This window comes from Bombyx mandarina, chromosome 23 (genome assembly GCF_030267445.1).
Source record: "Bombyx mandarina strain Sakado chromosome 23, ASM3026744v2".
Taxonomy (NCBI): domain Eukaryota; kingdom Metazoa; phylum Arthropoda; class Insecta; order Lepidoptera; family Bombycidae; genus Bombyx; species Bombyx mandarina.
The window spans coordinates 13,006,039-13,033,414 of record NC_143229.1 but is presented as its reverse complement, the minus strand read 5'-3'; the positions used below and the strand labels follow the sequence as shown (position 1 = coordinate 13,033,414).

General features: G+C 37.6%; 1 protein-coding gene across 2 annotated transcripts in view; it reads left to right on the top strand.

The window, feature by feature from the left end:
* Positions 1–27,376, top strand: part of LOC114239706 (max dimerization protein 4) — a 394,615-nt gene that overhangs the window by 289,785 nt on the left and 77,454 nt on the right. For both annotated transcript variants that reach the window (XM_089737762.1, XM_089737761.1), the window contains exon 4: positions 26,314–26,428. In XM_089737762.1, coding sequence (XP_089593888.1) covers positions 26,314–26,428 — 115 coding nt within the window. The remainder of the gene's footprint in view (positions 1–26,313; positions 26,429–27,376) is intronic.

Here is a 27,376-nt window from a genome sequence, read left to right as displayed (position 1 = left end):
TTTTTTTTTTTTTTTACGTTGAAAAGTATACAGTCTACCTGATGATTAATAGTTACTGTCGCTCATAGAAAGTAATGCTAAGGTTACAGCTGAGCCTCTGCGTGCCACAAATATAGTTTACTAGCGACCCGCCCTCGCTTCGCTTCGGAAACATTAAAACACACATGAAACCAAAAAAATTAAATAAAAAAAATTAAAAAAAAGTAGCCTATGTTCATTAGGGACAATGTCGGCTTCTAATGGAAAAAGAATTTTTCAAATCGGTCCAGTAGTTTCGGAGCCTATTCGAAACAAACAAACAAACAAATCTTTCCTCTTTATAATATTAGTATAGATAAGGCCATAAATTTGCTTTCTTTTGTATGTTTATTTTAATATCATCCGGTAATTACGAGTACCATAAAAAACTCTACTGAATGTGTCCTAAAATTGTTTTTTTTTAAACATATATATATGTGATTCGATAGTGATTGTGTTGTTTTTGCATTTGTTTTTAGTTTTTTATATTCATGTTGTACTAAAGCCCTTATAATAAAACTTATACTTATATTATATTATATTATTGTTCATAGACTTATATTATTATTTCTGTCGCAAAGCATGCGTTTGAAAAATTGCTATCAGTCCATTGTTATTGAGACTTCGAATTCCATCTGAGTACAAAAAAAAACTCTATACAAATACTTTTTCCTTCTTTTATTTAATTTGAATAAGTGATACATATTATACAATAAATGTAGCCCTCGTAAAAGAATAACCGTCCAATTAATAATTAATTAATGTTTCGCTCGTCTCGAGTTCGGAAACTCCTCGCGCTCCATTTAACTTTTTTATCGGGAACCTATTAATAAATAAACTTTACGGGACCGTTCGGAAATGAAAAGGTGATAAACGAAAAACTTTATACTTTTTTTTTGTTATTGAGACCCACCTAATTTTAAGTACATACATGACAACATAAATGCCGTTGACCCACTGGAAGCGAGACGTCGAATATTCGATTTTAATATATTGGCATGGTAGATGGCTCGATTTTAATATATTATCTATTGGCATGGTATATTGGCGGTATATATAGAGGCGGTGGGATCCGTGCGACAGTGGTAAAAAGTAATATACCTCTTTAAAATGAAACTGGTCTACAACTGCGTAGACCTCCGTAGCCGTGATGGTCGGAGTTTGATGCTACAATATGTAGCGTTCGCTACGGTGCTACGAAATAACGCCGCTACGACAACTTGTACTAAAAGCTACGAAATTTAAATATGTCGTAGACAATTGAACTTTACGAATTTTAATTTTACTATCATTTTCAATTATATTATCGTCTAGGAATTTCGGTCGTGCATATAGAGCTGGCTTTGTAGGTACAAATTTCCAGAACGGAAACATTGAACCGAAAGTTAATGACTGGACCAAACACAGTACATATTTTCTTCGGTTTTCGTGATTAGTAGATATAACCAAAGCTACTTTTACGGTTGAAGCTTTCGCTTTGAAGTGTTTTTATATACATTATTTACTGAACTATATAAAACGAACTGCCAGACTTCCGGACACTATTAATTCGTTCTGTCTGAAATGAAAGTTAAATTTTAGAATATTTTTTTTCAAAAATATTAAGTTAGTTCGTACAATATTCAAACATTGATGACATACGTATAACACCTTCGTCGTCCCTGTCCATGAAAGCTGTGAAGTATTTAAGTGCGAGAAATAATGAAATGACAATAAAAAAAGCGTGATTAAACCGGAAAATTATTTAAAATATGGGTCAAACACATTATTGACTCTACAAGTATCTGCAGCGATTATGTCACGGCCCAACTTTTTTTCGAGACATTTTTTAAATCTTCCGTTGCTTCTTAAGCTAAATAAAGCGACGCTAAGCTAAACGTATAGCAACTTATGAAAAACTGAAACAGCTAGATTTATTTGATATTGAATTTGGAATTATAAAACAAACACTAATACACATAAATCTGCAATTTCGTAATGTTATCTCTATATATAAAAATGAATTGCTGTTCGTTAGTCTCGCTTAAACTCGAGAACGGTCGGACCGATTTGGCTAACTTTGGTCTTGAATTATTTGTGGAAGTCCAGAGAAGGTTTAAAAGGTAGATAAATATGAAAATGATCGGAATTAAATAAAAATAACAATTTTGTTTTCCCTTTGATGTGTTCCCCGTCGGACGGATTCCTTTTGTTTGTTTTAAGTTTATTTTATACAAAAGTTTAGGTCTTTTATAAAAAAAAAAATTAATATTGAATTGTCATCGGTCTTTAATAAGTATGCGAAATTTCGAGTTAATCCGACGTTTTGAAGGGGGTCAAAATCATGTTCAAAGATTCCATTACATACTAACATACACACGTCTGAAGCTAATAAAAGCGTATTAAAAACATTAATTTAGGAAGTCCACGTAACGTAAACTGAAGGCAGCTAGCTAGCTGACGCCCCTTCGCGTGACTAGAGAACGTTGACGCCACTCGGCATGCTAATTTATAATTGCATTACATTGCGTGTTATGCAAAATGTTGGATTAAACGGGGAAAAAAAACGCGGTTATCAATCTCATTGTGTGCAAGACAATGAGATTGTGTGTTTTTACTGGCGGTAGGACCTGTTGTGAGTCCGCACGTGTAGATACCACCGCACTGCCTATTTCTGCCATGAAGTAGTAATGCGTTTAGGTTTTAAGGGTGGGGCAGCCGTTCTAACTATACTGAGACCTCGTAGAACTCATATCTCAAGGTGGGTGGCGGCATTTACGTTTTAGATGTTTATGGGCTCCGGTAACCACTTAAAACCAGGTGTGCTGTGAGCTGTCCATACACCTAAGCAATATAAAATAAAAAATTAGGTAATCAATTTTTTTTTCACTGTTTTTATTCGGTTTATATGTAAATTTCTTAGAAATCGAGTTATTGCGATTCGAGTTTATTTCGTATCACTTTTGCTCTCTAGTATTTACCGCTATAAGCAAACAATATAAGCGTTATTAAGTTAATGCTTTTTAAAATGCATCCAAGTGTACGTGGCAAATTGATTGTGCCCAATGCACAATCAGATCATGCATAACTAATTGGCGTGATTCAAGCACGTGTTGCGTAGTAGCGTATTCTGGCCGGGTGCAATTTGTAACCCGACCGCGTCGCATGCAATGTCCATGCAAGATGTTTGCGCACGAAATTTGATTTTGAATATTAACGCTTGTACTGCGGATACTATCTCATAGAGCTTTCAGGGGTCATTGACGCGAAGGCACCTTTTATCTCCGTGCGATACTAGGTCAAATAATTTACAAACCCTTCGATCGAAAATGACTATTAGTCTTTAACGTCACGCAAAACTAAAACGCCGATTTAGTATTTACTTGTAATCCCTCGGTAGTCGAAATTCCACTATAAGTAATTGAAATTATAAGTTTGAACATTATTATGGTTCTATTTTCAAAGACTATTATTATACTTTTATAATCACAGATTTTGCCAAAACTCTATAGACAAATAGTATTAAAGACAAACAATATTAATGTATTCTCAATTTGACCACAGACTTTGACAATAAACAAAAGAGTATATATGCGTGTCTGTGTGTGTCAAATTTATGGTAGTGTGTGTTAATTATTGATTTAATGTACTTTTAATGCATAATAAAAAAAAAAACAATCTGCGGTCCTTCTCTATGTTTTTTATAAGTGTGGGAAATGTCATACTCCTCCGTCTGCGCAATTTTCGTAAAAAGGGTACCTACAAAATTTTTGCTTTACGTATTAATATATAGATTAGCTACATTCAAGTGAGCCATGACGCCTCCCGTCTAGTCAAAAAAAAAACATTACTGCGAACGGTGAACACTCGTGAACACATTTCAAGTTACATATAACATGCTTACATACATAGTATAGTAATACAAAAAGATGCCTTCGAGAAAACTCCCGATAAAACTCCAAAAACCAGTCCGAATGAAACAATAAAGTATACAAATCCCGTGGTGCGAAGGGTCAAACGTTAATGGTGTTGCAATGATCACGTAGCCCGGACACGGACACACATCGCTTGACCAATCTGTATGCAAAGTGACCCTTGGGCTAAACACAGTGTAGATACATCTGAGTAACTCCAATGCGTACAACAATTACTAATTTACCTCCATTGTTTTATTTCTATTTTGATGGCATCTTTAGTCCAAAGCTTTATTAAGTGTTTTTTTTATTGCTTAGATGGGTGGACGAGCTCACAGCCCACCTGGTGTTAAGTGGTAACTGGAGCCCATAGATATCTACAACGTAAATGCGCCACCCACCTTGAGATATAAGTTCTAAGTTATAAGGTATAGTCACAACAGCTGCCCCACCCTTCAAACCGAAACGCATTATTGCTTCAGGGTAGAAATATTACCGCTTCGATTTCCGAACATGGTCTCTTTCTAAATAAAATTTGGCGTTTGACATCTGAATGTAGCGTATGTGTTTTTGTTTTGCATCGGGTACCTGTAAGATAATAAAAGATACGTTAAACGCGAACTTTAGGCAATTATTATTGAAGCTTGGTTTTATGTGGACATATTTTTATCTTTGCCCATTATTTTGCTATTCACTATTATCAACGTCAATTTAAAAATGAGAGAGAAACGAAAGAAGAAAAGGCAATAAGGATACAAAACCAAAATATCCTCGTTTCGTGTTACATATTGCTTAATAGCGTAGACGGTGTACTCGTGGCCAGATCTGATCGTAGACGATTACTAGATTCCATACACGTCACTCGAGAACTGTGGTAATATGAGCACAATTAATCATTACTGTCGAATGAAATGAAAACAATTATAAAGTGTAACGTGATAATCCTATCACCCCGTTTCATTGTTGTTTCGTAATTCAAAGGGAAAATCGTTAGTCGCGCTCTGCTGGACACAGAGCATGCAAGAGTTCTGGAGGCAACACTGATCAATGTTAAAATGTTGGCGAGTAACAACTTAGTCGGCTGTCACTACGGAACCTATTAGTATTTTTTTTTATTATTACCTTTGTAGGCAGACGAGCATACGGCCCACCTGATGGTAAGTGGTTACCGTCGGTCATGGACGTCAGCAATACCAGGGGCAGAGCCAAGCCCCTGCCTACCATTTAATTCGAAATTCGAAACATCTAAAGTAAGATGATGACATTAAAACACGCGAGTATAAATAAAGTAATCGTTGTTTTAATTATGTCTACGACTCTAAAAAGATAAAGAATATACTTAGAACCATTTTGTACCTTGCTATATGCCACATAAACTTTAAATGGCAATAGGCTGTATACAAAATAAATTTAGTAAAAAAATTCCGCAAAGTAAAAAAAAATATATTTAACCGACTGTCATCTAATGAACTGGAATACACCTAATTTCCTACCATTCTCAACCCTCTCAGCGTGACCCGTCCTCTGTCAAAAGATGTATTTGAAAGAAACCCACGTCTGGCGTCGTGCATTCACCAACATTCGTCGCCACAATACGGTCCCGAGAAAAGTTAGGCCTATTAATACGTACGCGTAGGAAATGACTTTTGTCATCTGATCGCAGTACAATAGAGGCGAGAAATGTTGAGTATTCCTGTCCGAAAATAATGAGCTTTTTAAAAAAAAAGAAGATATCGTACATGGTAAGACCAGTTCATGATCTATCATAGAGTATATTACGGCAGTAATGTTACAGCTGTACAGGACGATAGTGTATTCATCCAGGTTGACAATATGTTTCAACACGAATTTAATTATAAGGTAATTAATTGGTGGCTGGGGCTTGGATATTGTAATTGAGAAGCCGTTTCAACTAGTGCGCTTATTCGCAGCAGGAGCTACATTAACAGACAAACTGTAGGTTATATTTCAATGGTTTTCTAACCTCTACTTACTAGTTGACGAATCTTCTTCTTTGTCTCCATCTTATCCCACTATGGGTCGGCATAGCGGATTTTTCTATTACATTCTCTTTTATCAGCCGTCATCTCAACACTCACTCCTCTTTCTCTCATATTGTTATTCACACACTCCATCCATGTCTTCTTCGGTCGACTTCTTCCCCCTCTATCTTGCACTACCATTTCGATACATCTCCTAGTCACGTAGAGTGGAGATTCTACGAATCACATGTCCATACCACGCTAACTGTCCGCTCTTTAATTTTAAATTAATTCATAAATAGTTGACGGGAAAAAAACATTTTAAAATTAAATTCAAAGAACGTTTTGTTTTTTTCATAAATTGAACGCACCCATTATTTGTAAGAAACCCTCCTCATATATCATCGAAACTATCGGTTTTATAACGTGCAAAACGCACTTTAATCCACTAACAGTTACAAACTGCCTTGTGCTTCCGACTCCGCTAATATGTAAAGTTTAATTCGGCCTCGGGCGGTAATAGAGTCGATTCATTCGAGCCACCGACAGCCACATCGCCGGGCAACCGGTGAATTTATTGTTTACTACGACCAGACTATCGAACGACATGCTTTAATAAAATTACAAATTGATTGTTGAGGCCATTGGTTCTAATTATGGGAGTTTACTCGTGGTTTACTGGTTTTACAGGTGGTAAGACCTCTTCTGAGTCCGCGCGGGTAGGTACCACCACCCCGCCTATTTTATGCCGTGAAGCTGTAATGCGTTTCGGTTTGAAGTTGTAACTATACTGAGACCTTAGAACTTATATCTCAAGGTGGGTGGCACATTTACGTTGTAGATGTCTATGGGCTCTAGTAACCACTTAACATCAGGTGGGCTGTGAGCTCGTCTACCCATCTAAGCAATAAAAAAGTTATGAGTTCTAAGGTCTCAGTTTTAACAGTACAAAGGCTGCCCCACCTTTCAAACCGAAACGCATTACTGCTTCACGCCGGAAATAGGCAGGTTGGTGGTACCTACCCGTGCGGACTCACAAGACGTCCTACCACCAGCTATTACGCAAATTATAATTTTGCGCATTTCATTTTTATTACACGATGTTATTCCTTTACCGTGGAAGTCAATCGTGAACATTCAATGGCATACACGTAATCTCTTCAACTCTTGTAATTTTGTTAAACTTTCGTATCGACTATATAACAAAACTTTTTTAAATTAATAAAAGTGTTAGCACTATACTTTTTGGAACTAAAACGTTGTAAACTCCCCACATTAGTTAATAGTCAAGGTTAAAAAGGAAAAATATGTATATTGTTCAATTTCTTTTTATAATAAGAAATAATATATAATCATAGTTGAAATTTACAATGCTGTATAATATCTATATCTATACTCTATACTAATATATAAATCTACAGTGGTTTTTACGGATGTTCCCTTATCTTAACCATGCATCCGATTGACTTGAAACTTGGTATCCCTGTAGAAAATACATGTACTTAATGGATATGCTAATATATCTATGAGTGTTGGACTTCCTGCACCAGTTGCGGGGGCCTTAATCTTTGGGCCTAAATGAGAATCTTTGTGGGGATGAGAAATAATAATGTTAATTTTAAATGCCTAGCGAAGCGGACTGGTACAGCTATTCTATATATCTCAGTGATCCTTTTCAAACCATGTAAGAGCCTACAATTAAACTCTCGATATCTTACAAGACAAACTAGAATTTCTTATAAAAAAAATCTTTAAATGTAATTTAATTAAAATGAATAAACTCATAAACAAAGGACAACTCTTTGTTACAATTACAGGGCCATTACACACAGAACGTGTCGACTGGTTAACATTATAAAAAGGTTTACAGAAAGCAGTCGGCAGGTCAGGCGAGCCCGGTAAAAAAAATACGACCGCGTCATATTTTTACCCGGATAAATAGAGGGCGCATGTGTCACGGTTAACCGTATTTCACAACGTGACGGATAAAACTGTACTTCCAGGCGGCGGAGATGTTTTTATGAAGAGTAATAGCAGTTTCGCTTTTTTTCTTTTATTTATAAGCCGTTTCTTGTCTCGTTTTTAGTCTTGGAACACGAGGTCAAAGGTCCGTGTAACCAACTTAACCTTTAAACTGGAAGACAAACTTCTGTTCAGAACCGGGCAGGATTGTTACCTTTTTTTTACCTATTACCCGATATACGGTTAATAACGCAAATTAATAAATTGGAACGGTTTTATTACACGATTTTTGTTACCTTTTTTTACCTATTATCCGATATACGGGTAATAACGCAAATTAATAAATTGGAACGGTTTTATTACACGATTTTTGTTACCTTTTTTTACCTATTATCCGATATACGGGTAATAACGCTAATTAATAAATTCGAACGGTTTTATTACACGATTTTTGTTACCTTTTTTTACCTATTATCCGATATACGGGTAATAACGCAAATTAATAAATTCGAACGGTTTTATTACACGATTTTTGTTACCTTTTTTTACCTATTATCCGGTATACGGGTAATAACGCAAATTAATAAATTGGAACGGTTTTATTACACGATTTTTGTTACCTTTTTTTACCTATTATCCGATATACGGGTAATAACGCAAATTAATAAATTCGAACGGTTTTATTACACGATTTTTGTTACCTTTTTTTACCTATTATCCGATATACGGGTAATAACGCAAATTAATAAATTCGAACGGTTTTATTACACGATTTTTGTTACCTTTTTTTACCTATTATCCGATATACGGGTAATAACGCAAATTAATAAATTCGAACGGTTTTATTACACGATTTTTGTTACCTTTTTTTACCTATTATCCGATATACGGGTAATAACGCAAATTAATAAATTCGAACGGTTTTATTACACGATTTTTGTTACCTTTTTTTACCTATTATCCGATATACGGGTAATAACGCAAATTAATAAATTCGAACGGTTTTATTACACGATTTTTGTTACCTTTTTTTACCTATTATCCGATATACGGGTAATAACGCAAATTAATAAATTCGAACGGTTTTATTACACGATTTTTGTTACCTTTTTTTACCTATTATCCGGTATACGGGTAATAACGCAAATTAATTAATTGGAACGGTTTTATTACACGATTTTTGTTACCTTTTTTTACCTATTATCCGATATACGGGTAATAACGCAAATTAATAAATTGGAACGGTTTTATTACACGATTTTTGTTACCTTTTTTTACCTATTATCCGTTATACGGGTAATAACGCAAATTAATAAATACGAACGGTTTTATTACACGATTTTTGCATGTTCGATCGTATTGTTCACATTGAGGAGTCGTAAATAAGACAAAGCGCTTTTTCTTTGATTACCCAACAAAAATCGAGGCCAAACTTTGTCCTACAGTAGGATATTACATTAATTCCACAGTCTTATTCAGACGTTGAGAAATGCACTCACAACAAAATATATTCCGGACTTCCAGCGTCAGCTTTGCATAATCTTCAATAATCCGAGCCGAGTCTAAAATCTTTTCGAATTTTTTTTTTGCATTTAAAAAAGCCTTCACTAATTCTATTGTGGTGCCGGCAACACTGAGCGTTCAGACAGCCGGCCCGCCTATTCTCATGCAAATTTCGTGTTCCCGCAGCATGTATCAAATATACAACCTATTATAATTCCCTTCCACTGTATATTCTAGCTTTCCGCCCTGAACGATGCGAGCCCTTTCAGTAAATACGTGAATATTTAGCGTAATTTCGTCGCATCAGCTTTGTTTTGTACTCTCCGTTCTCGCTCGGGCTAGAAGCCGGTTTATGTGTGGACTGTTAAGGAAATTCAAGTGATCGTCTGATGGAAATCTTATCTTTGTAAAGAAAAGCGTTCTTTATAGATGTTAACTTGATTTCTTTATCTATCTATCTATCTATATATCTATAAATGGATTGCTGTTCGTTAGTCTCGCTAAAACTCGAGAACGGCTGGACTGATTTGACTAATTTTGGTCTTGAATTATTTGTCGAAGTCCAGAGAAGGTTTAAAAGGTAGATGAATATGAAAATGCTCGGAATTAAATAAAAATAATAGTTTTTTTCATCCTTTGATGGGTCCCCCGTCGGACGGATTGCTTTTGTTTGTTTTAAGTTTATTTTATACAAAAGCTTAGGTATTTTATTTATCGATTGAGGCACTACGAAATCTGCCGGGTCAGCTAGTCAAATATAATGCTACTGAAGTGAGTTTACATTAATGAATCTCTACATTATGAATTAGCAATACCATATTTCATTTAAATCTTAAAATAGCTGACTTATTTCCGAAATAAAGTTGAATATAGATTTATCGTAAAAATGTTCATGTAAATATTCAAAACTTGAAATGCTCAATTTATTTTATCTTCGTCTCGTTTAAAAGCGGTTATTCCATTGCAATGACACTCCAACATCGCATCACCACCATCGTCTACTCATATACTCTACAAACACATACACATCATACCATGTAACTATACTTGAGAACTTAGAACTTATATCTCAAAGTGCGTGGCGCATTTACGTCGTAGTTGTCTATGGGCTCCAGTAACCACTTAACACCAGGTGGGCTGTGAGCTCGTCCACCCATCTAAGCAATAAAAAAAAACCTAAATCATAAAACATATACGTAGTATATAAACAGCACAAAGCTCGAAGCAAGCCATTGAAATTCAATAATAAAACAGCGTGCTTTCATCAATAGTCGATATAAAATTACATGTTATTTCATGACAATAGAGCCGCCTCCGACAAATAAGTTGCAACACAAAGAGCACTCGGATACAATATAATGCAGCACACTCCACTCCATTGTGTAACGAAGCCCGTCAGGTGTCGTAGCGGACGTGACTTCAATTATCCTTGAACGAGAATTATATTTTGATATTTTACAGGATCGTATTAACATATATTCCTTCCTCTTGAGCGCTGTGATGGTATGCTGTATCCTGGGCATTAATCTTTTTTGACACGTACCATCCGGCCATGGAATGGCTATGGAATGAGAGAACTTCGGTTCTCCTTGTATTTTGTACCGTACATTCCATGGGGAGTGAAGTGGAGAGGAAGAGGTAGACCTAAGAAGAAATGGATGGATTGCGTGAAAGACGATATGGGTAAGAGGGGAGTGAGCGAATAAATGGTATATGATAGAAGAGTATGGAAGGAGAAAACATGTTGCGCCGACCCCAGGCAACTGGGAGAAGGGCAGGATAATGAAATGATGATTCCATGGGGAGTGCTCTGAGGAATTGTTTGAGATGATTCCATCATCTCGTTTTTACCATCGCACCGCCCGCCACCGGAGTAGAGTTCATCCATACTACCTGGAGCCACTGCTTTCATCCACAGTGCATTTTCAAAGATATTTTTTGCCACGTACCATCCGGCTATGGAATGAGCTCCCCTCCACGGTGTTTCCCGAGCGCTATGACAAATCCTTCTTCAAATGAGGCTTGTGGAGGGTATTAAGCGGTAGGCAGCGGCTTGGCTGTGCCCCTGGCATTGCTGAAGTAGATGTCTATGGGCTCCAGTAACCACTTAATAACCAGGTGGGCTGTAAGTTCGTCCAACCATCAAATCATTTTTTTTTTATTGCCCTTCTAGGCAGACGAGTATACGGCCCACCTGATGGTGAGTGGTTACCGTCGCCCATGGACTTCAGCAATGCCAGGGGCAGAACCAAGCAGAACCAAATAACAATAAATTTTATATCAACCAAAAAAAATCTCTTTCGTTTTACTATCAACATTTCTTTGTTGCAGAGGTGTTTCCTACATTTAAATAAATATAATATATTTTTTATTGAGAACACTGATCTCGTGAATAGCTATTGCAATACACAAAAAACATAATTAGTTTAAAAAACTGATGAGAAAAAGGTTATGAACTGTTGTTTCAAATATACCTACTCGTACATATTTCTAAGTCAGTGTTACTAAACAATCCAATGGAATCTACGAAGTAGGTATATGTTCTAAATGAATTTAACAGGCGTTCCAACGTGCATTCCGTTCGTAGCGGGCCTTGTAAATCGAAATTGATTTGGACAAAGTGGGCGCGGGGCGGGGCGGATATCGAAAGCTCATTTCCGGTGCGCGGGAAGCTTCCGACGCGAACGCCGCGCGCCTGCGAAGCTTTCGCTCGACGCTTACATACACTGCAATTATGTAGTAGAACATTCTGCTTGTTCATAATTTAGTTACTAGTTTGAAAGCAGTTGCTGCCTTTTGTTATACTTTGAGTTTGCCTTATTTAATGTTGTACGTAAAGTAGAGTACGTGTATTATTTATATTTTAATAAATAATATATATAATATAATTATTTCAATGTAATTTATTTATTGCCTTTAAAATTTCGAAGTTAAGTAAAAAATGCTGATGCATATATAATAAATTGTTCATTACTTGTTTTAATTTTTTTGCCTTTGTAGACAGATAAGAACACGATTCACCTGTTGGTGAGTGGTTAGAGTTGCTCGTGGACATCAGCAATGCCAGGGATACGGCGAAGCCCCTTTCCTAGCCTAGAGTACTCTCTGTAAACCTCGCTTAAAAGATGCCTTGTCGTAGCGCTCGGGAAACGGGATCACAAAAAACGGCTATAGACAATCGTTCCGTACTCACAGTATCTAATAATACGCTCTAGTATTTACTCTGTATCATCAACATAATACCATATAGCATTTTAATATTGATTTTGTCTTCGTATCGTTATTGTTTTTTTTCGCTTCGCGCTCTGTAGTTCTTGAGGCGTTTACGTGCAATTTTCCGAACTAAAGTATACGCTGAAATGCAGACGAACCTTAGCGCAAAAGACTGCGATCTCGTAAAATTTCGATAATTCTCTGGCGTTCCTCTGCTCCAATTACTAGATGGCGCTAGTAGTAATTATCGTTATTTATTAGTACCGGAATTGGCCAACAGATGGCTCGTGCTAGATGCCGTTCTAACACTATAATTTAAACTCTAAATGTGGTTCGCGCGTACTCATTCCCGAACCTGCGGACCGAATGGTAAACAGTCGACGTTGCCCAAACAGTCCTGCGGAAACTTTAAAGGCCTCCGGGCTGGATCAAATATAATCTCTTCGGTCAAACACAGATGTGCGTTCGATGTTAAATTATATAAAGGTGCTTTAATTAAATAAAAGCGAAAAGCAAAAGCTGCAACTAAAAAGTTTTATTATGAACTTCGCCCTTATAAGTATTTACAGACGGCATCATTGCGCCATTTTGAGAAGGTGGCACGACATGAAAACCCTCTTGTTGTGGCGGCCGGTAATTACACACCCGATCCTGTGGACCGAATGGTAAACAGTCGACGTCGCCCAAAACACGTCATTTCGGATCCTCCCGATCCACTAACGGTGCTTTTCGGTACCTCAAGCACCGGTCATCGTTCTATTCGAAGCCGTCGCTTGCGACGAAGGGCTCTGCGAATAAACTAACCCACAGACACAGCCCACTGAGTTTCTCGCCGGACCTTCTCAGTGGGTCGCTTTTGCGATCCGGTGGTAGATTCTGCGAAGCACTACTCTTGCTGGGGTCAGTGTTAGCAACTTCGCTGGGTTTGAGCCCCGTGAGCTTAGCTACTCGTTCGGTTACGCTAATATAGCCTCTCAAGGCTATCAGCCTAGCAGACAAAAGAAAAAAGTTCGGGCGTAGCTGCAATTACCCCGTAGGCGACCAGTAGTGGGAGAAAAAGACCGTAAAACCTATTTGCTTTATGGTATAGCAGACAGGATGTTGTACCTTATCCGTTCAGGTTCATACCACGCCCTGGTTAAACGCCATGATTAAATAACTTCTAGACTCTAAGACCGACATCTCAATTATGTTTGCAATGATCCATTTTTGGTAGAAAAAAAAACCACATTTTTTTTTCAAATCACTTTCCGTTATATTTCCCCAGGGCACCATCAGATCCTGACCAAATTTATACGAGACCTCCTCGTTATTATACTCATTTTCCTCTGTTACTCTTTGCCTGATATAAAAAATAAACCGGCGAAAATTTTTGTAAAAGCATTGTTTAAATTACGAATCTCGTGGGACAAAGCTTACGTCCTGCTGTGAGCTTCTTTCGGCTGGTGATTATGATGAATGTTACACTAACAACGCACTTGTTTTATTTTATTTTATATAAATGTATATAAAGTAAAACCTCTTTAGTTTTAAAAAGATTTTTCTATAGACAAGTTTACCTGTCATTCAATGAAGAGAAATTCTTCAATCTTAATGTGTAATAATTTTGTTTAAAATATTAATTTAAATAGAGATATTAAGGGCTTTAAATATTGTTTTCGTATTTATGTTACAGGTGGGTGAATATTTTGTTAGATAAATTTATTGTAGTCTTAATTTTATACTGTGAATAACTTCGTATTTATATTGGAAAAGCAGTTAAGTATTTCATTGTCTGGAGTATTTGAGATCATTATAAATATGTATAAAAACAAAAAAAAAACAAAATGTGTGCGATTCACACGTGGTAGAAGTGGAACCTTCCAAAATTAAAATACAATTATCCTAAACGTCTTAAGTATATGTAAAATTTTGTCATTAGTAAATAATTGTAAGGTAGCGCCCTCTGTGAATTGATATTTTAATTTCACGTATAATCCTAAATTAAAATTCACTACAAGAGCTTTCATACACACGTTAGTATTAAAAAATCTCACAGATGGCGCTGTATTAAATAGTATGTATATTTCTGTCTCATTCTTTGCTGGCTTCATCCTACACATTTTTGTATTTGTGTCTCTTACCTGTCGTTTTTTCCGTTGCATCGGGTTTGAAATCACAACGATTCTAAAGAAGTTTTCACTTCAAAAATACAAAAATTTATGGAAATTTTCTTGTTTGTCTACAATACAAACTAATATAATATAATCTTATATTACTACGTCACTTATATACCTATATACCTACACCCTTACAACACATAAAAACTCAACAGCTTTTAAATGGTATAGTGTCTAGAAACAAACAGCACTATGCAGAGAGGTGATGAACCTCTATCATTCCTTAGAGCAGTTTAAATTTGTCGCGCCTCTCATCGTAGCCGGGAGTGCGTTCAAAGAATGAGGATGATCACGCAGCCATTAAAGCAAAACTCACTAATGAAAATCACAAAAAAAAAATTAGCTGTAACAAAAGAAATTGAGTATAAATTCAGTCGAAGTCTAAAAACTACCGTCTACTATAAAAACCGAGACCTTTGAACTTAATCTCAAGGTAGGGTTCAGCATTTTCGTTGTAGATGTCTATGGACTGTGGTAACCACTTAACACCAGGTGAGCCGTGAGCTCACCCACTTATCTAAACAATAAAAAAGTCAGGTAAATATGCATTGTCAAGGATAACTCAAAAGTAAGATGTTGATAAAATTTAAAAAGAATAATATCAGAATCATTACCTTTCGCTGAAAATTATTCTGAGGTAACCCAAAAAAACAGTCCATAATACAATAGTGATAACCTCCTCCTTCTTCAAGTCAGTTAAAAGGAGTGCCCGACCACACCTCTGCTCCGAACAAGCCTCTTAAATCAAAGGCTCTCAAATCTCCCAATTGATCTCAAAAAGGCAAATATCATTACGTCAAGACCAAACCTTTAGACTAGTACACGACCGTTTGTCGAACTGAATTCATGTGATATTGCACCTGACATTGACGCTGCTGACAGGCTGACAGTGAATAGCCCGAGGTTGTTTGTAACATCGGATCGCTTTGTCCGTTCACGATTTGCGTAGTGTATGCGGCAGCCAATGCAGTTTTAATTAATCCAGCGTTTCCGACGTGTATCCGATAACGGATCGCTTAGCATTACTTTGTGCTTATAACGTACGTTCTTTCTAAATTCCGAAATATCTAAATTCAATACGGAAAATAAAATGATCGAATTTTATAAAATCTTAACCGGTTACAAACAAACTAGATCTAAATAGTGTGTTCGACAAAAGAGCGTATGAAACTTGGAATAATCGTACTTAAACGTAATTTTTTTTTATTGCCCGAGTAGGCCGACGAGCATACGGCCCACCTGATGGAAAATGGTTACCGTCGCCCATGGACTTCAGCAATGCCAGAGGCAGAGCTGCCTACCGTAAACCAAGCCGCTGCCTACCGTACAAAGCTGCTACTTACCGTAATCAAGCAGCTACCTACCGTTGACCGAATTGACACTAATAGGTTAATTAACCCACAGACACAACCCACTGAGTTTCTCGCCGGATCTTCTCAGTGGGTCATGTTTCCGATCCGGTGGTAGATTCTGCGAAGCATTGCTCTTGCTAGGGTCAGTGTTAGCATCACTACGGTTTGAGCCCCGTGAGCTCACCTACTAGCTAAGGTTACGCTGAAATAGCTAGGCTATCAGCTCAGGTAGGAAAAAAAATAGGTTAGCGCCGAATATTATATACGATAATCAACATTGAGTTTAGGGGCATAAGGCCATATATACATTTCCACAAACTTTTCACTTTAAACGCTTCAAAAATTCAAGTTACTGGTGGTAGATGGAATTGTAAGATCGCACGGGTAGGTACCATTCTTCAGTTGCAGGTAGTCGCACGTTTGGTAATGCTACCACGTGATACCCCGTAACTACCTCGACCCGAGTTAGATCTCGTTTGGGGATCGCATACATCGGGACAGAGTGATTGATAGGGTTTAGTCGGTACTTGTCTTGGAGTCCGACATAACCCGGCCATATCCCCATCGGCAGGGTATCCGTAAATTGGATTCTTCAACACAAATGGTACAACCGTTCCGTCTATTGCTGCCAAGAAGTAGTATGCATATACTCCATTTTGAAGGGCGGTATAGCCGATTAATAAAATTGGGAATTCAACCTCAAGTTGAAGGTGGGCAGTGGCATTCACGATGTCTAGGTGTACCGATAAGCATTTTACATCAGCTGGGCGGTGAGCTTGAACACGACGAAGTACAGAGCTGTATGTGTACTGACAAAAAGCAACCGATTTCGTGTTTGTTTGAATATTAATAAAATATGTCTGCACTTTTGTTTTGCTTGGATGGGCGTCCGCCCCTGGCCAACTTGATTTTAAGCAGTTATAAGGCCTGTACCACCCACGTTGAGATATCAGTTGTGTCAGTTTTACAGTACAACGCATGCCCCAGCTTGAGGATTCTGAAAGATCTCACAAAATAGTCATTCTTTAATATTGAATTTATTAAATGACATTCCTAGTGGGAGAAAAAGTCACGTTTTTTTTTTTTTTTGGTTTCACGTACGGTATCTGAATAGCATCCGTGTTTTCAATCGAACTACGATGAGGAGCGAAAACATAAAAAAAAAACCAATCACTAAACAAGCGAACTGAAACTACAATAATTCTGCTTTAACTCATCTCGTATTTCATTTGTACAAAAACCGTAGAAACGCTCCGACGCCAAACTCCATCAGTTTTCGATATCAATTTCCCATCTCCGGTAACCGGCGCAAAGAATGAGAGGTTTTTTTCCTTTCTTTTTCGCGTCGCTCCCACCAGAGCAACCTTAGCGAGTTGCCAACTTTGAAATTCAATAAACTCCTTTTCGAAAATGGTCGCGGTAACTCGCAATGTTACGGACTTGCACTTTTCCCGGTCTATTTTTTTTTATACATACACTAAATGTAATTTTGAAACGATTCTTTTTTTTTATTGAATAGATGGGTGGACGAGCTCACAGCCCACCTGGTGTTAAGTGGTTACCGGAGCCCATAAACGTATACAACTTAAATGCCGCCACCCACCTTGAGATATGAGTTCGAAGGTCTTAGTATATTTACAACGGGTGCTCCACCCTTCAAACCGAAAAGCATTACTGCTTCACGGCAGAAATAGGCGGTCATGGCTTGAAAACTAGCAATGCTGCTATGTCACAAAATTAAGATTTCAACTTCACATCTTAAAATGACATACATGATTACATCCGCGATGTCTGTTCTTCAAAAACCACGTTCACGCACCGATATAAGAAATAAAAAACACACGTATAGTATTCGATAGATATAGTTTAGATATAGTAGATAGTAGTAGATAGTAGTCGTAGATAGTAGTAGATAGTAGTCCGGCGCATTCGTGTTGAGCGATGCATCGGTGTTCGAATCCCAGGCGGGTACCAATTTTTCTAATGAAATACGTACTCAACAAATGTTCACGATTGACTTCCACGGTGAAGTAATAACATCGTGTAATAAAAATGAAACCCGCAAAATTATAATTTGCGTAATTGGTGGTAGGACCTCTTGTGAGTCCGCGCGGGTGGGTACCACCACCCTGCCTATTTCTACCGTGAAGCAGTAATGCGTTTCGGTTTGAAGGGTGGGGCAGCCGTTGTAACTATACTTGAGACATTAGAACTTATATCTCAAGGCGGGTGGCGCATTTACGTTGTGGATGTCTATGGGCTCCAGTAACCACTTAACACCAGGTGGGCTGTGAGCTTATCCTCCCATCTAAGCAATAAAAAAAAGAGTTAGGTATAGTAGATAGAGTATTTTAGATAATTAAATTTGTTTTTAATCGTGTTATTTTTGTTTAATACGTAACTTTATCTTTAAGCCATCTCGTTCAGGAAATGTTCTACGGAAATAGTTTATCTAATATATTATATAAAATAAATGTGTGTAATAGATGTAATAGATTTGTTTGTTTGTTTATTCATATCCTACGCTTTCACGCGCTGTTTGCTTTGATACTTTGGAAAGCTGATGTTTTTGACACCCTCAAGATATATATTCCTGGTGTAGTACTTCCGTATGACTGCGATGATATCGTATAATACGATATGTTTCTACAAAACGGGCTTAATTCGTTTCTTGTTTAATAATCGCGGGAACGCATGGTCATGTTTCACTATAGTACGTCGAAGTTAGTTTAACACGCACGACAGTTGGCAGATTGTACAACTAAGAAATAAATGAAGTGCTTTTAAACTCGTATATCGAGTGGTGAAAGGCTGCTTTGGTTAAAGTGACTTTCCGCTTAATACGCCACATTTATCTTTGCAATTAAGGGTGCGTTTATTATTGTGTATTATATGTATTATTTATTTTGTATCAGCATCAACAGTTCGATTTTTTTATTTTAACTTCAATTAAATTTACTCCATTCAAATAGCTATCTATATAAGTTTTTTCGTTATAATATTTATTACAAATTTTAAACTTTTAATAGCTCTCCTGTAAAGTTGCACAAATTTCGCTTAAACCAAATAGCCTTTCACCCTTGATATATACCTATTCTAGTCTATACTAATCTAAGCTAGTCTATATCTATACTAGTCTATACTAATATATAATATCTACAGTGGTTATTACGGATGTTCCGTTATAACTACTGAACCATGCTTCCGATTGACTTGAAACTTGGTATCCATGTAGAAAATACATGTACTTAATGGATAGGCTTATATTTGTATGAGTGTTGAACTCCCTACAACAGTTGCGGGGGCGTTAATGATGAGAATCTTTGTGGGGGTGAGAAATAATAATGTCAATTTTCGAAACGGACGGTTACAGCTAGATTTAAATAAACGTGTATGTATAAAAAAATTAAAACGAAAAAAATCTGTCATGGATTTGTCTTAAATTGTATTCGCGTTCGTGCGATGCTTCGAGAAAAACAAAACCGAAAATAATAGATAGGAACGTAGACAATAAACTGATACTTGACAGTCGCCATTACTCGTGATATTTGCAAGCAATTGAGTGGAAATCTCCCTAATGTGATCGAAGACGGTTGCCGGATTGGAATCTGAATGTAATTTACATAGATTATTTTCAATATCGTATGTTAAATAGAAGCGTGATTTGAAATAAATCGGTTGTGGGTTTTTTTTTCTTTCCTGCTGCCCATAGAGAAACTTGAGAGTTTTTTTTTCTAAGATCGAGTCCACTATTCAGAAGTTCAGAACGCACGATTGCTTCGCGGCAGGTGTGAGTAGTAAGAATGCATCTACCCGCAACAACGCCACTACTTTACTAAATACGTAGATACTATTATTGATTACCCCATTTTGGAAACCGATAACTTCGCAGTAGATAAGGGTAGGACGATGATTTAGCACACAAGGCGAACACCAACTTACACGGCATTGATTAACAGCCTAATATCATAGCGAACTACCCACTTAAACAACAAAAAACATAAAGACATTCACCCGCGAACATATATTGTTTCTTCAAATAATATTTTTCCTTCTACGTATCTCTTGTTCTATGACACATCATTCATCCTCGGGACCCCTCTCGCAAAGTTTTATCATACATATGTCAATCATAATAATGTAGCCGCCTTGAAAGATTGGCATGTACCTTATTTTGTTTGGCATTCGTACCCGAAACATTAAAAAGGCAAAAGGGGGTTGCCTGGTAACATATTTTCCGTAGTATTGCCAGCCGTCAGATTAATATCAACAATAAAGAGGATTGGAATCGTTAAAGATAATTCAGCGAATTTTAATCTTGAGAATCTTTAAGGTAATTTCCGTTTCGTAATAAACACGAGCTCGAGAACGACTGAAATTGTTTGAATTACTTACGAAATGCAACCGCCGGCAGCGTGTTTACTTAAGGCTTCGCTTAATGGATCCGTTTGAGCGGAGGCTGCTCTGCATCCAGACTTGAAACAATTCGATTGTTTGTTGATTCATCACTCGAATATCCGTATCGAACTAATGCGGCGAGATCAAATGTGAAAGTGCGTGTTTTCATTTATTTATTGTGCAAATGAGTGAAGAAGCTCAACGTTACATCTTTTTTGCCACGTACCATCCGGCTATGGAATGAGCTCCCCTCCAAGGTGTTTCCCGAGCGCTATGACATGTCCTTCTTCAAACGAGACTTGGAGAGTATTAAGCGGTGGGCAGCGGCTTGGCTCTGCCCCTGGCATTGCTGAAGTCCATGGGCGACGGTAACCACCAAGGCAATAAAAAAAAAGTTAATGCTGCCAACTTTAGACTTAAGGTCTGAGTATCAAGCGTATAGCAAGCGCAACGGGTTTTACACCCTTCAAACCGGAAAGCGTTTGAGATTCGCGGCAGAGCTAGACAAGACGGTAATATTCATTAATAATGCTTTTTTTTTTGTTTTTGTAATTACAAATGTTATTATTTTATCGTTTGTAAATTGAAATCTTTTATAAATGAATGTGTCTGTGAGATTTGAATACCGGCACCATGTTGTCCTTTAGGCCACGACGACTGCGTACAAATACCATAGTATATGTGCTCGGTACTCTGTGTAACTGGCTGGTGTAAAAAAAGAGCTTGTGGTATTTTTTATATTTAAATACAACGTGTTGTACTTTATAAGGTTCAAAATGAACAAAAAACTTTGCTGTTTTTTTTTTTTTCGTCTTAAATCAAAGTCATCATAAGACAATCTCTCCTTGTTCGTGGTGCGTGAGAAACGTCGACTTACACAACGACCTGGATCTAGTATCGATCCTGAAACACCTGAAACTAGCGTCGGAACGGCACTTCGATAAGGCTGTGCGTCATATCCAGTCAGTCCAAACCGTCAGATCCAATAACTCTTGAATTAGACGCCTTCAACTATAACACTACGAGCAGGATTGGGTACTCTGGTAACCGTACTCGTCGAACTCAGCAAAGAGTTCGACGTGCGACCTAACCCATACCCGCTGAGTTTCTTGCCGGATCCTCTCAGCGAGTCGCGATTCCGATCCGGTAGTAGATTCATTCGCGAAGTAGCTACCCTTGAGTTGTTAGGTCTCCTCGGGAGGCGCTCGGCCAGTTGTTAGCCAATCCCCTTATCTGAGCTCGCCCAACTGTCCTGCTGAAACTGTAAAGGCCTCCGGGCTGGACCAAATATAATCTCTTCTGTCAAACACAGATGTGCGTTCATTGTTAAATTGTGTCCATTAATGTGTATTGGCACTGAATAATCAAAGGTGCTTTAATTTAAATAAAAGTGAAAATTAAATGAGCTGTAACTAAAAAGTTTTATTATGATCGTTGCCTTTACTTATCTCCTGTTTGTACAAATAAATATTGCAATCAAAATCTGAAAGATATTTTTGAAAATTAAATACGTGAAATAGTATGTTCTAATTTAAATGTTGTACTTTTTATTTATTAAATACTAGCTGACCCAGCAGACTTCGTAGTGCCTCAAATGATAAATAAACCTAACCTAAATAGACCTAAACTTTTGTATAAAATAAACTTAAAACAAACAAAAGGAATCCTTCCGACGGGGGACACATCAAAGGAAAAAGAAAATTGTTATTATATAATAATTATATTGAATTGTTATATTATTTAATTCCGAGCATTTTCATATTTATCTACCTTTTAAACCTTCTCTGAACTTCCACAAAGAATTAAGACCAAAATTAACCAAATCGGTCCAGCTGTTCTCGAGTTTTAGCGAGACTAACGAGCAGCAATTCATTTTTATATATGTATATAGATTTAAAAGTGTAACATAGAAGGCATGAAATTGCACTAGGTCAGTAAATAGTATTTCCATGAAGTTCTTTATGATGAAATCGATGCGTTAACAAAGTCATTCGCCGGAATAGGGTCGCCAGTTTCTTTTTTAAAACAGTTTATTATTTTAAAACGGGGTACCGGATGAAATTAGTAGATGTACCGTCAAAGCCAACTAAAGCCTCGCTGCCGGCATCGCTCCGGCATCCACTAACAAAGCTTATTTGCAGGTTTACTGTTGGTTTACGATTGTAACTCGATGTGTACTCGAAGACTGTTTTCGACCTCATGTCGCAAGAAGGGTGGGGTTTTAACATTCGAAAGTCAATTGGTTCCAGAAACTATTGAAAATCAGTTGAATCGTGAATTCATTTTTGCAAAGCAATCCTTCGTTTCAAACCTGCTTGCTGTCATTTCCATGAGAGCCTAACATGCCATTGGTCTGCACAGAACACACACACTGAACGTGTTTGACTGTGTCAATAAAAATAAAATGCAAAATGGACATTTCGAAAGAAACATATTATTTCCTACTTAAATTGATTAAAAGGGTACGTTCCATTTCCGCGTCACTGCTATATTTCATTTTAAAACAACAAACAGCTGTCGCGTAAAAGGCAGCCGTAAAAAAAAAAAAACAATTAGCGTAATTAAAACACGAATCACTTATCGAGTGAAAAACGTTTCAATTAAAATTAAAGTCGTCGCTTTCGAAGAACTCGAATTGAACTCGATATAACGAAATTAAATTAAAAATTCATCGCTTGGATCGTTGGTAGGGCTGGGCGAACTCGCAAATTGCTCCGAAACGTTCATTTCGTTTGTGCTGAAAACGAGAAAACGCCCTTTAAGGTAATATAATACGCTCTTAGTGGCTTTATTATGGCATCTTGAACATATTATATATGTGTAACATTGTAAAATTAAATAGGGCATTAAAACGTCTCGCTTTTAAAATTTGCGTTGAATAAGTCGAACGGGAATCTAAAGGATTACGAAAATGCAATTTTTGAGTATCAATTTTTTTTATGTTTTATGCCATTTTTGTCGTAAGCTATGCACATTATAATCAGTTGTTATCAGAGTGAATACCGTCAAACTAATTTTATTATCTTCTTGGGCGGATGTGGCGTGTAATCGACGTTAACCAACTCACTGTGTTCAGCGTTGCTCATTAACAAGACAGTAGTGATGCTAGGGACACAGACACAGCCTACCGTGTGCAATAAGCCCTAAGAAAACTATTTGCATTCTTAGGAGCAAGGGTAGCCATTTTTTTTATTGCTTAGTTGGGTGGACGAGCTCACAGCCCACCAGGTGTTAAGTGGTTACTGGAGCCCATAGACATCTAGAACATAAATACGCCACCAACCCTGAGATATAAGTTCTAAGGTCTCAGTATAGTTACAACGGCTACCCCACCCTTCAAACTGAAACACATTACTGCTTCACGACAGAAATGGGCGGGGTGGTGGTACCTATCCGTGCGGACTCACAAGAGCTCGTACCACCAGTAATTATGCAAATTATAACTTTGTGGATTTGATTTTTATTATACGATGTTATTCCTTCACCGTGGAAGTTAATCGTGAACATTTGTTAAGCACGTATTTCATTCGAAAAATTGGTACCACCCGCCTGTGGGATTCGAACACCGCTGCATCGCTCAACAAGAATGCACCGGACGTCTTATCCTTTAGGCCACGACGACTTCAAAGCTAAGAAGCTAAGCTAAGAAAAAACAAATCACAAAAAATATATACAGTAACACAATAGTTACCATTACCAGTCATTAGCGCGAGTGGTCATAACTTACAGCTCACCGGTATGGTCACCGTAATTATAATCGGGGAAGGAAACTCGTAAAAATGTAACGAAAGAAATGCGTTTACGACCAACAGAACCCGGCGGTTTTATTCGCTGTTTTCCTGGTGCGTTCTATATTTATCCGAAAACGTCGCGAACAAACAATAGGCGAAAGCGCGCACCGAAAATACATACGTCCGTAACGTTCACACTTAAGCCTCTTATGCGTGGTCATGACAAAACTGGAGCTTATCGTCGTTAAATCGGAATGCGGCTCCTCGAAAACATTTGAGCGGAGACCACAAACCGCGTTAGCATTTTATATACAGGATGTTCGCGATGTCACACCCAATCTCCCCCGCCCCCCCATCATTCACGAACCGCGAGTACTGCGTTAGGCAGCACACCAAAAATAAATCAAACATATTCGATAACGTATTTTTTGATTTAATGATTTTTTTACACGTGCTGTGTAGATTTCGACGTAATGTCAAATTTGACTTACACGAACTTTATCTATACTACGTTGGGCTGCGGGGTCCTTTTCCCATTTATAACAAAATATATAATCATATTAATAAATATATATGGGCACATAAAGCAATAATAAAATTACAATTTAATAACATTAAATAATAAAATAATAAGCTTCCAAAATTAAATATACGTCTTATATTTAAATGAGCGTAGTTATATTGAGGTCTAATAAACGTCTAATCATCAGCCCGGACGTGCGCTTTTAATTCTTAATACTTACGAGTTTAGTATTTCTTTGTTTGAAGCCAAATTAGAAATAATTCTATCGTTGTATTCAAACTTGTTATGTCAAACGTTGTATTCAAACATCTCTTAAAATTTTAATTTCGTTTAGTTTTCGTGACTTCAGGAAATATCTCTTTTTTTCATACCTATTCTAGTGACGTCGAGGGTTCATGCTAGATTCCCAGAACGAGTAGGTGAGCTCACGGGTTCTAACTTGAGAACGTTGCTAACACTAGCCCTAGCAAGAGCAGTGCTTCGCAGAATCTACCACCTGATCGGAACCGCGACCCACTGAGAAATCCGGCGAGAAACTCAGTGGTCCGTGTCTGTGGGTCAATTTACGCGCCGAACCCTTTGTCGCAAGCGACGGGTTCGATGAGGACGTTGACCGGGGGAATATCTCAACAAGGTCACAATTTTCTGTTCTTGTACAATGTATTGTCTGCAGCGTTTATTTTTATTACTATAGACGAAACAGAAAATTTCACGACCCATCTGGTATTAAATGGTTACGAGGGTCCATGGACACCACGACGTTTACGCCCCCACTCGCCTCAACTTATGATCTATGTCTCAAATTTATAACGAGTGTCTCAAGCTGCAAGACGAAACGCATGATTGCTTTAAGATACGAATGGTCAAGATGGTGATGTGTGGACCGCAAAGGGTTTGAGACCTTCGAAATGTGGTGCTGGTCGAAAAAAGCTCTGGGTCCCATACATTTCGGGCCAACACGTCAATACTCGGGAAATTCCAAATTGAAGCAAGACTCTCTAGCACCTCAAGAGAATCCTGCAATACTTCGGACGCATTGCTAGGAAAGACGGAGACAATCTAAAGAAACTGATGATTTCTTGCAAAGTGGAAGGAAAAAGACCGCGGGGGCGGACTCTAGTGCTTGGCCTGACCAGATCTGCTTCACTCTCGATTCCATCGTCTACAATTCTATCAGAATAGTCGAAGATAGGACGAGATGGCACAACATTGCGAGAACTAAACTCATGGTGGTAGGACCTCTTGTGAGTCCGCGCGGGAGAGTACCACCGCCCTGCCTATTTCTGCCGTGAAGCAGTAATGCGTTTCGGTTTGAAGGTGGGGCAGCCGTTGTAACTATACTTGAGACCTTAGAACTTATATCTCAAGGTGGGTGGCGCATTTACGTTGTGGATGTCTATGGGCTCCAGTAACCACTTAACACCAGGTGGGTTGTGAGCTCGTCCACCCATCTAAGGAATAAAATAAAAACATGGATAGAGTTGATCACAACCCTCAGGTATGAAGAGAACGACTTAAGGGGGAGGAGTTGATACTTATGAATTTATTAGACGATAATAGTTCTTATTTCTTGTTACAGGAGAGCTCATCTCAGAAGCTGCTTGGAAAAATTAAAAGAAATGGTCCCGCTCGGTCCCGAAGCTTCACGGCACACAACCCTAGGACTATTAACGAAAGCTAAAAAGTTTATAAAGGTGAGCTTTAACGTTTATTGCATGAGAATAAACGAAATTTTTAAATGAAATTTGGTTGTCCATTTGCGAGATATTTTTTTAAATGTGACATGTGAATTTTATCAAGGCCTATCTGGTGTTTATTGGTTACCGGAGCACATGATAATAAAAAGGTAAATGCCGCCACCCATTTTGAGACATGAGGTCTAAATATCTGTTGTATTGTATAACGACTGTTTCGCCGTAGAAATGGGAAGAATTGTGGTATTTACAGGTGTGTGCTTACGATTCATCCTACCACCAGTAAATACCGGTTGACGATCTCAGTATGCTGCTAAAATACGCAGAGAACTAGAGAAGAGATGGTGCGATGCCATTATAGGCCTAATGTCCTTGTCTTTCTTATAAATGATTTTTAGTTATCTATATATATTATCTATATATATAAAAATGAATTGCTGTTCGTTAGTCTCGCTAAAACTCGAGAACGGCTGGACCGATTTGGCTAATTTTGGTTTTGAATTATTTGTAGAAGTCTAGAGAAGGCTTAAAAGGTAGATAAATATGAAAATGCTCGGAATTAAATAAAAATAACAATTTAGCTTTTCCTTTGATGTGTCCCCCGTCGGACGGATTCCTTTTGTTTGTTTTAAGTTTATTTTATACAAAAGTGTAGGTCTTTTATTTTATCGATTGGGGCACTACGAAGTCTACCGGGTCAGCAAGTCTTACATATAAACACAAAAGAAATCCATTGCATCTATCACTTTAAACACTATGCCACATTTCAATTCAAGTCACGTTTTCTTTCTTCTTCTTATAAAGAAAATACTTAAGTATCACAGTTCGACTCATTGTTTCGTTGTAATATCGATCAAAAGGAGCCTCACTGAGCAGATTGTCCGCGGCGTCAAGATAATTTAGCACCCGTAATAGATTCGAAGAAAGTCTTCGGTAAACAAAGAGCGC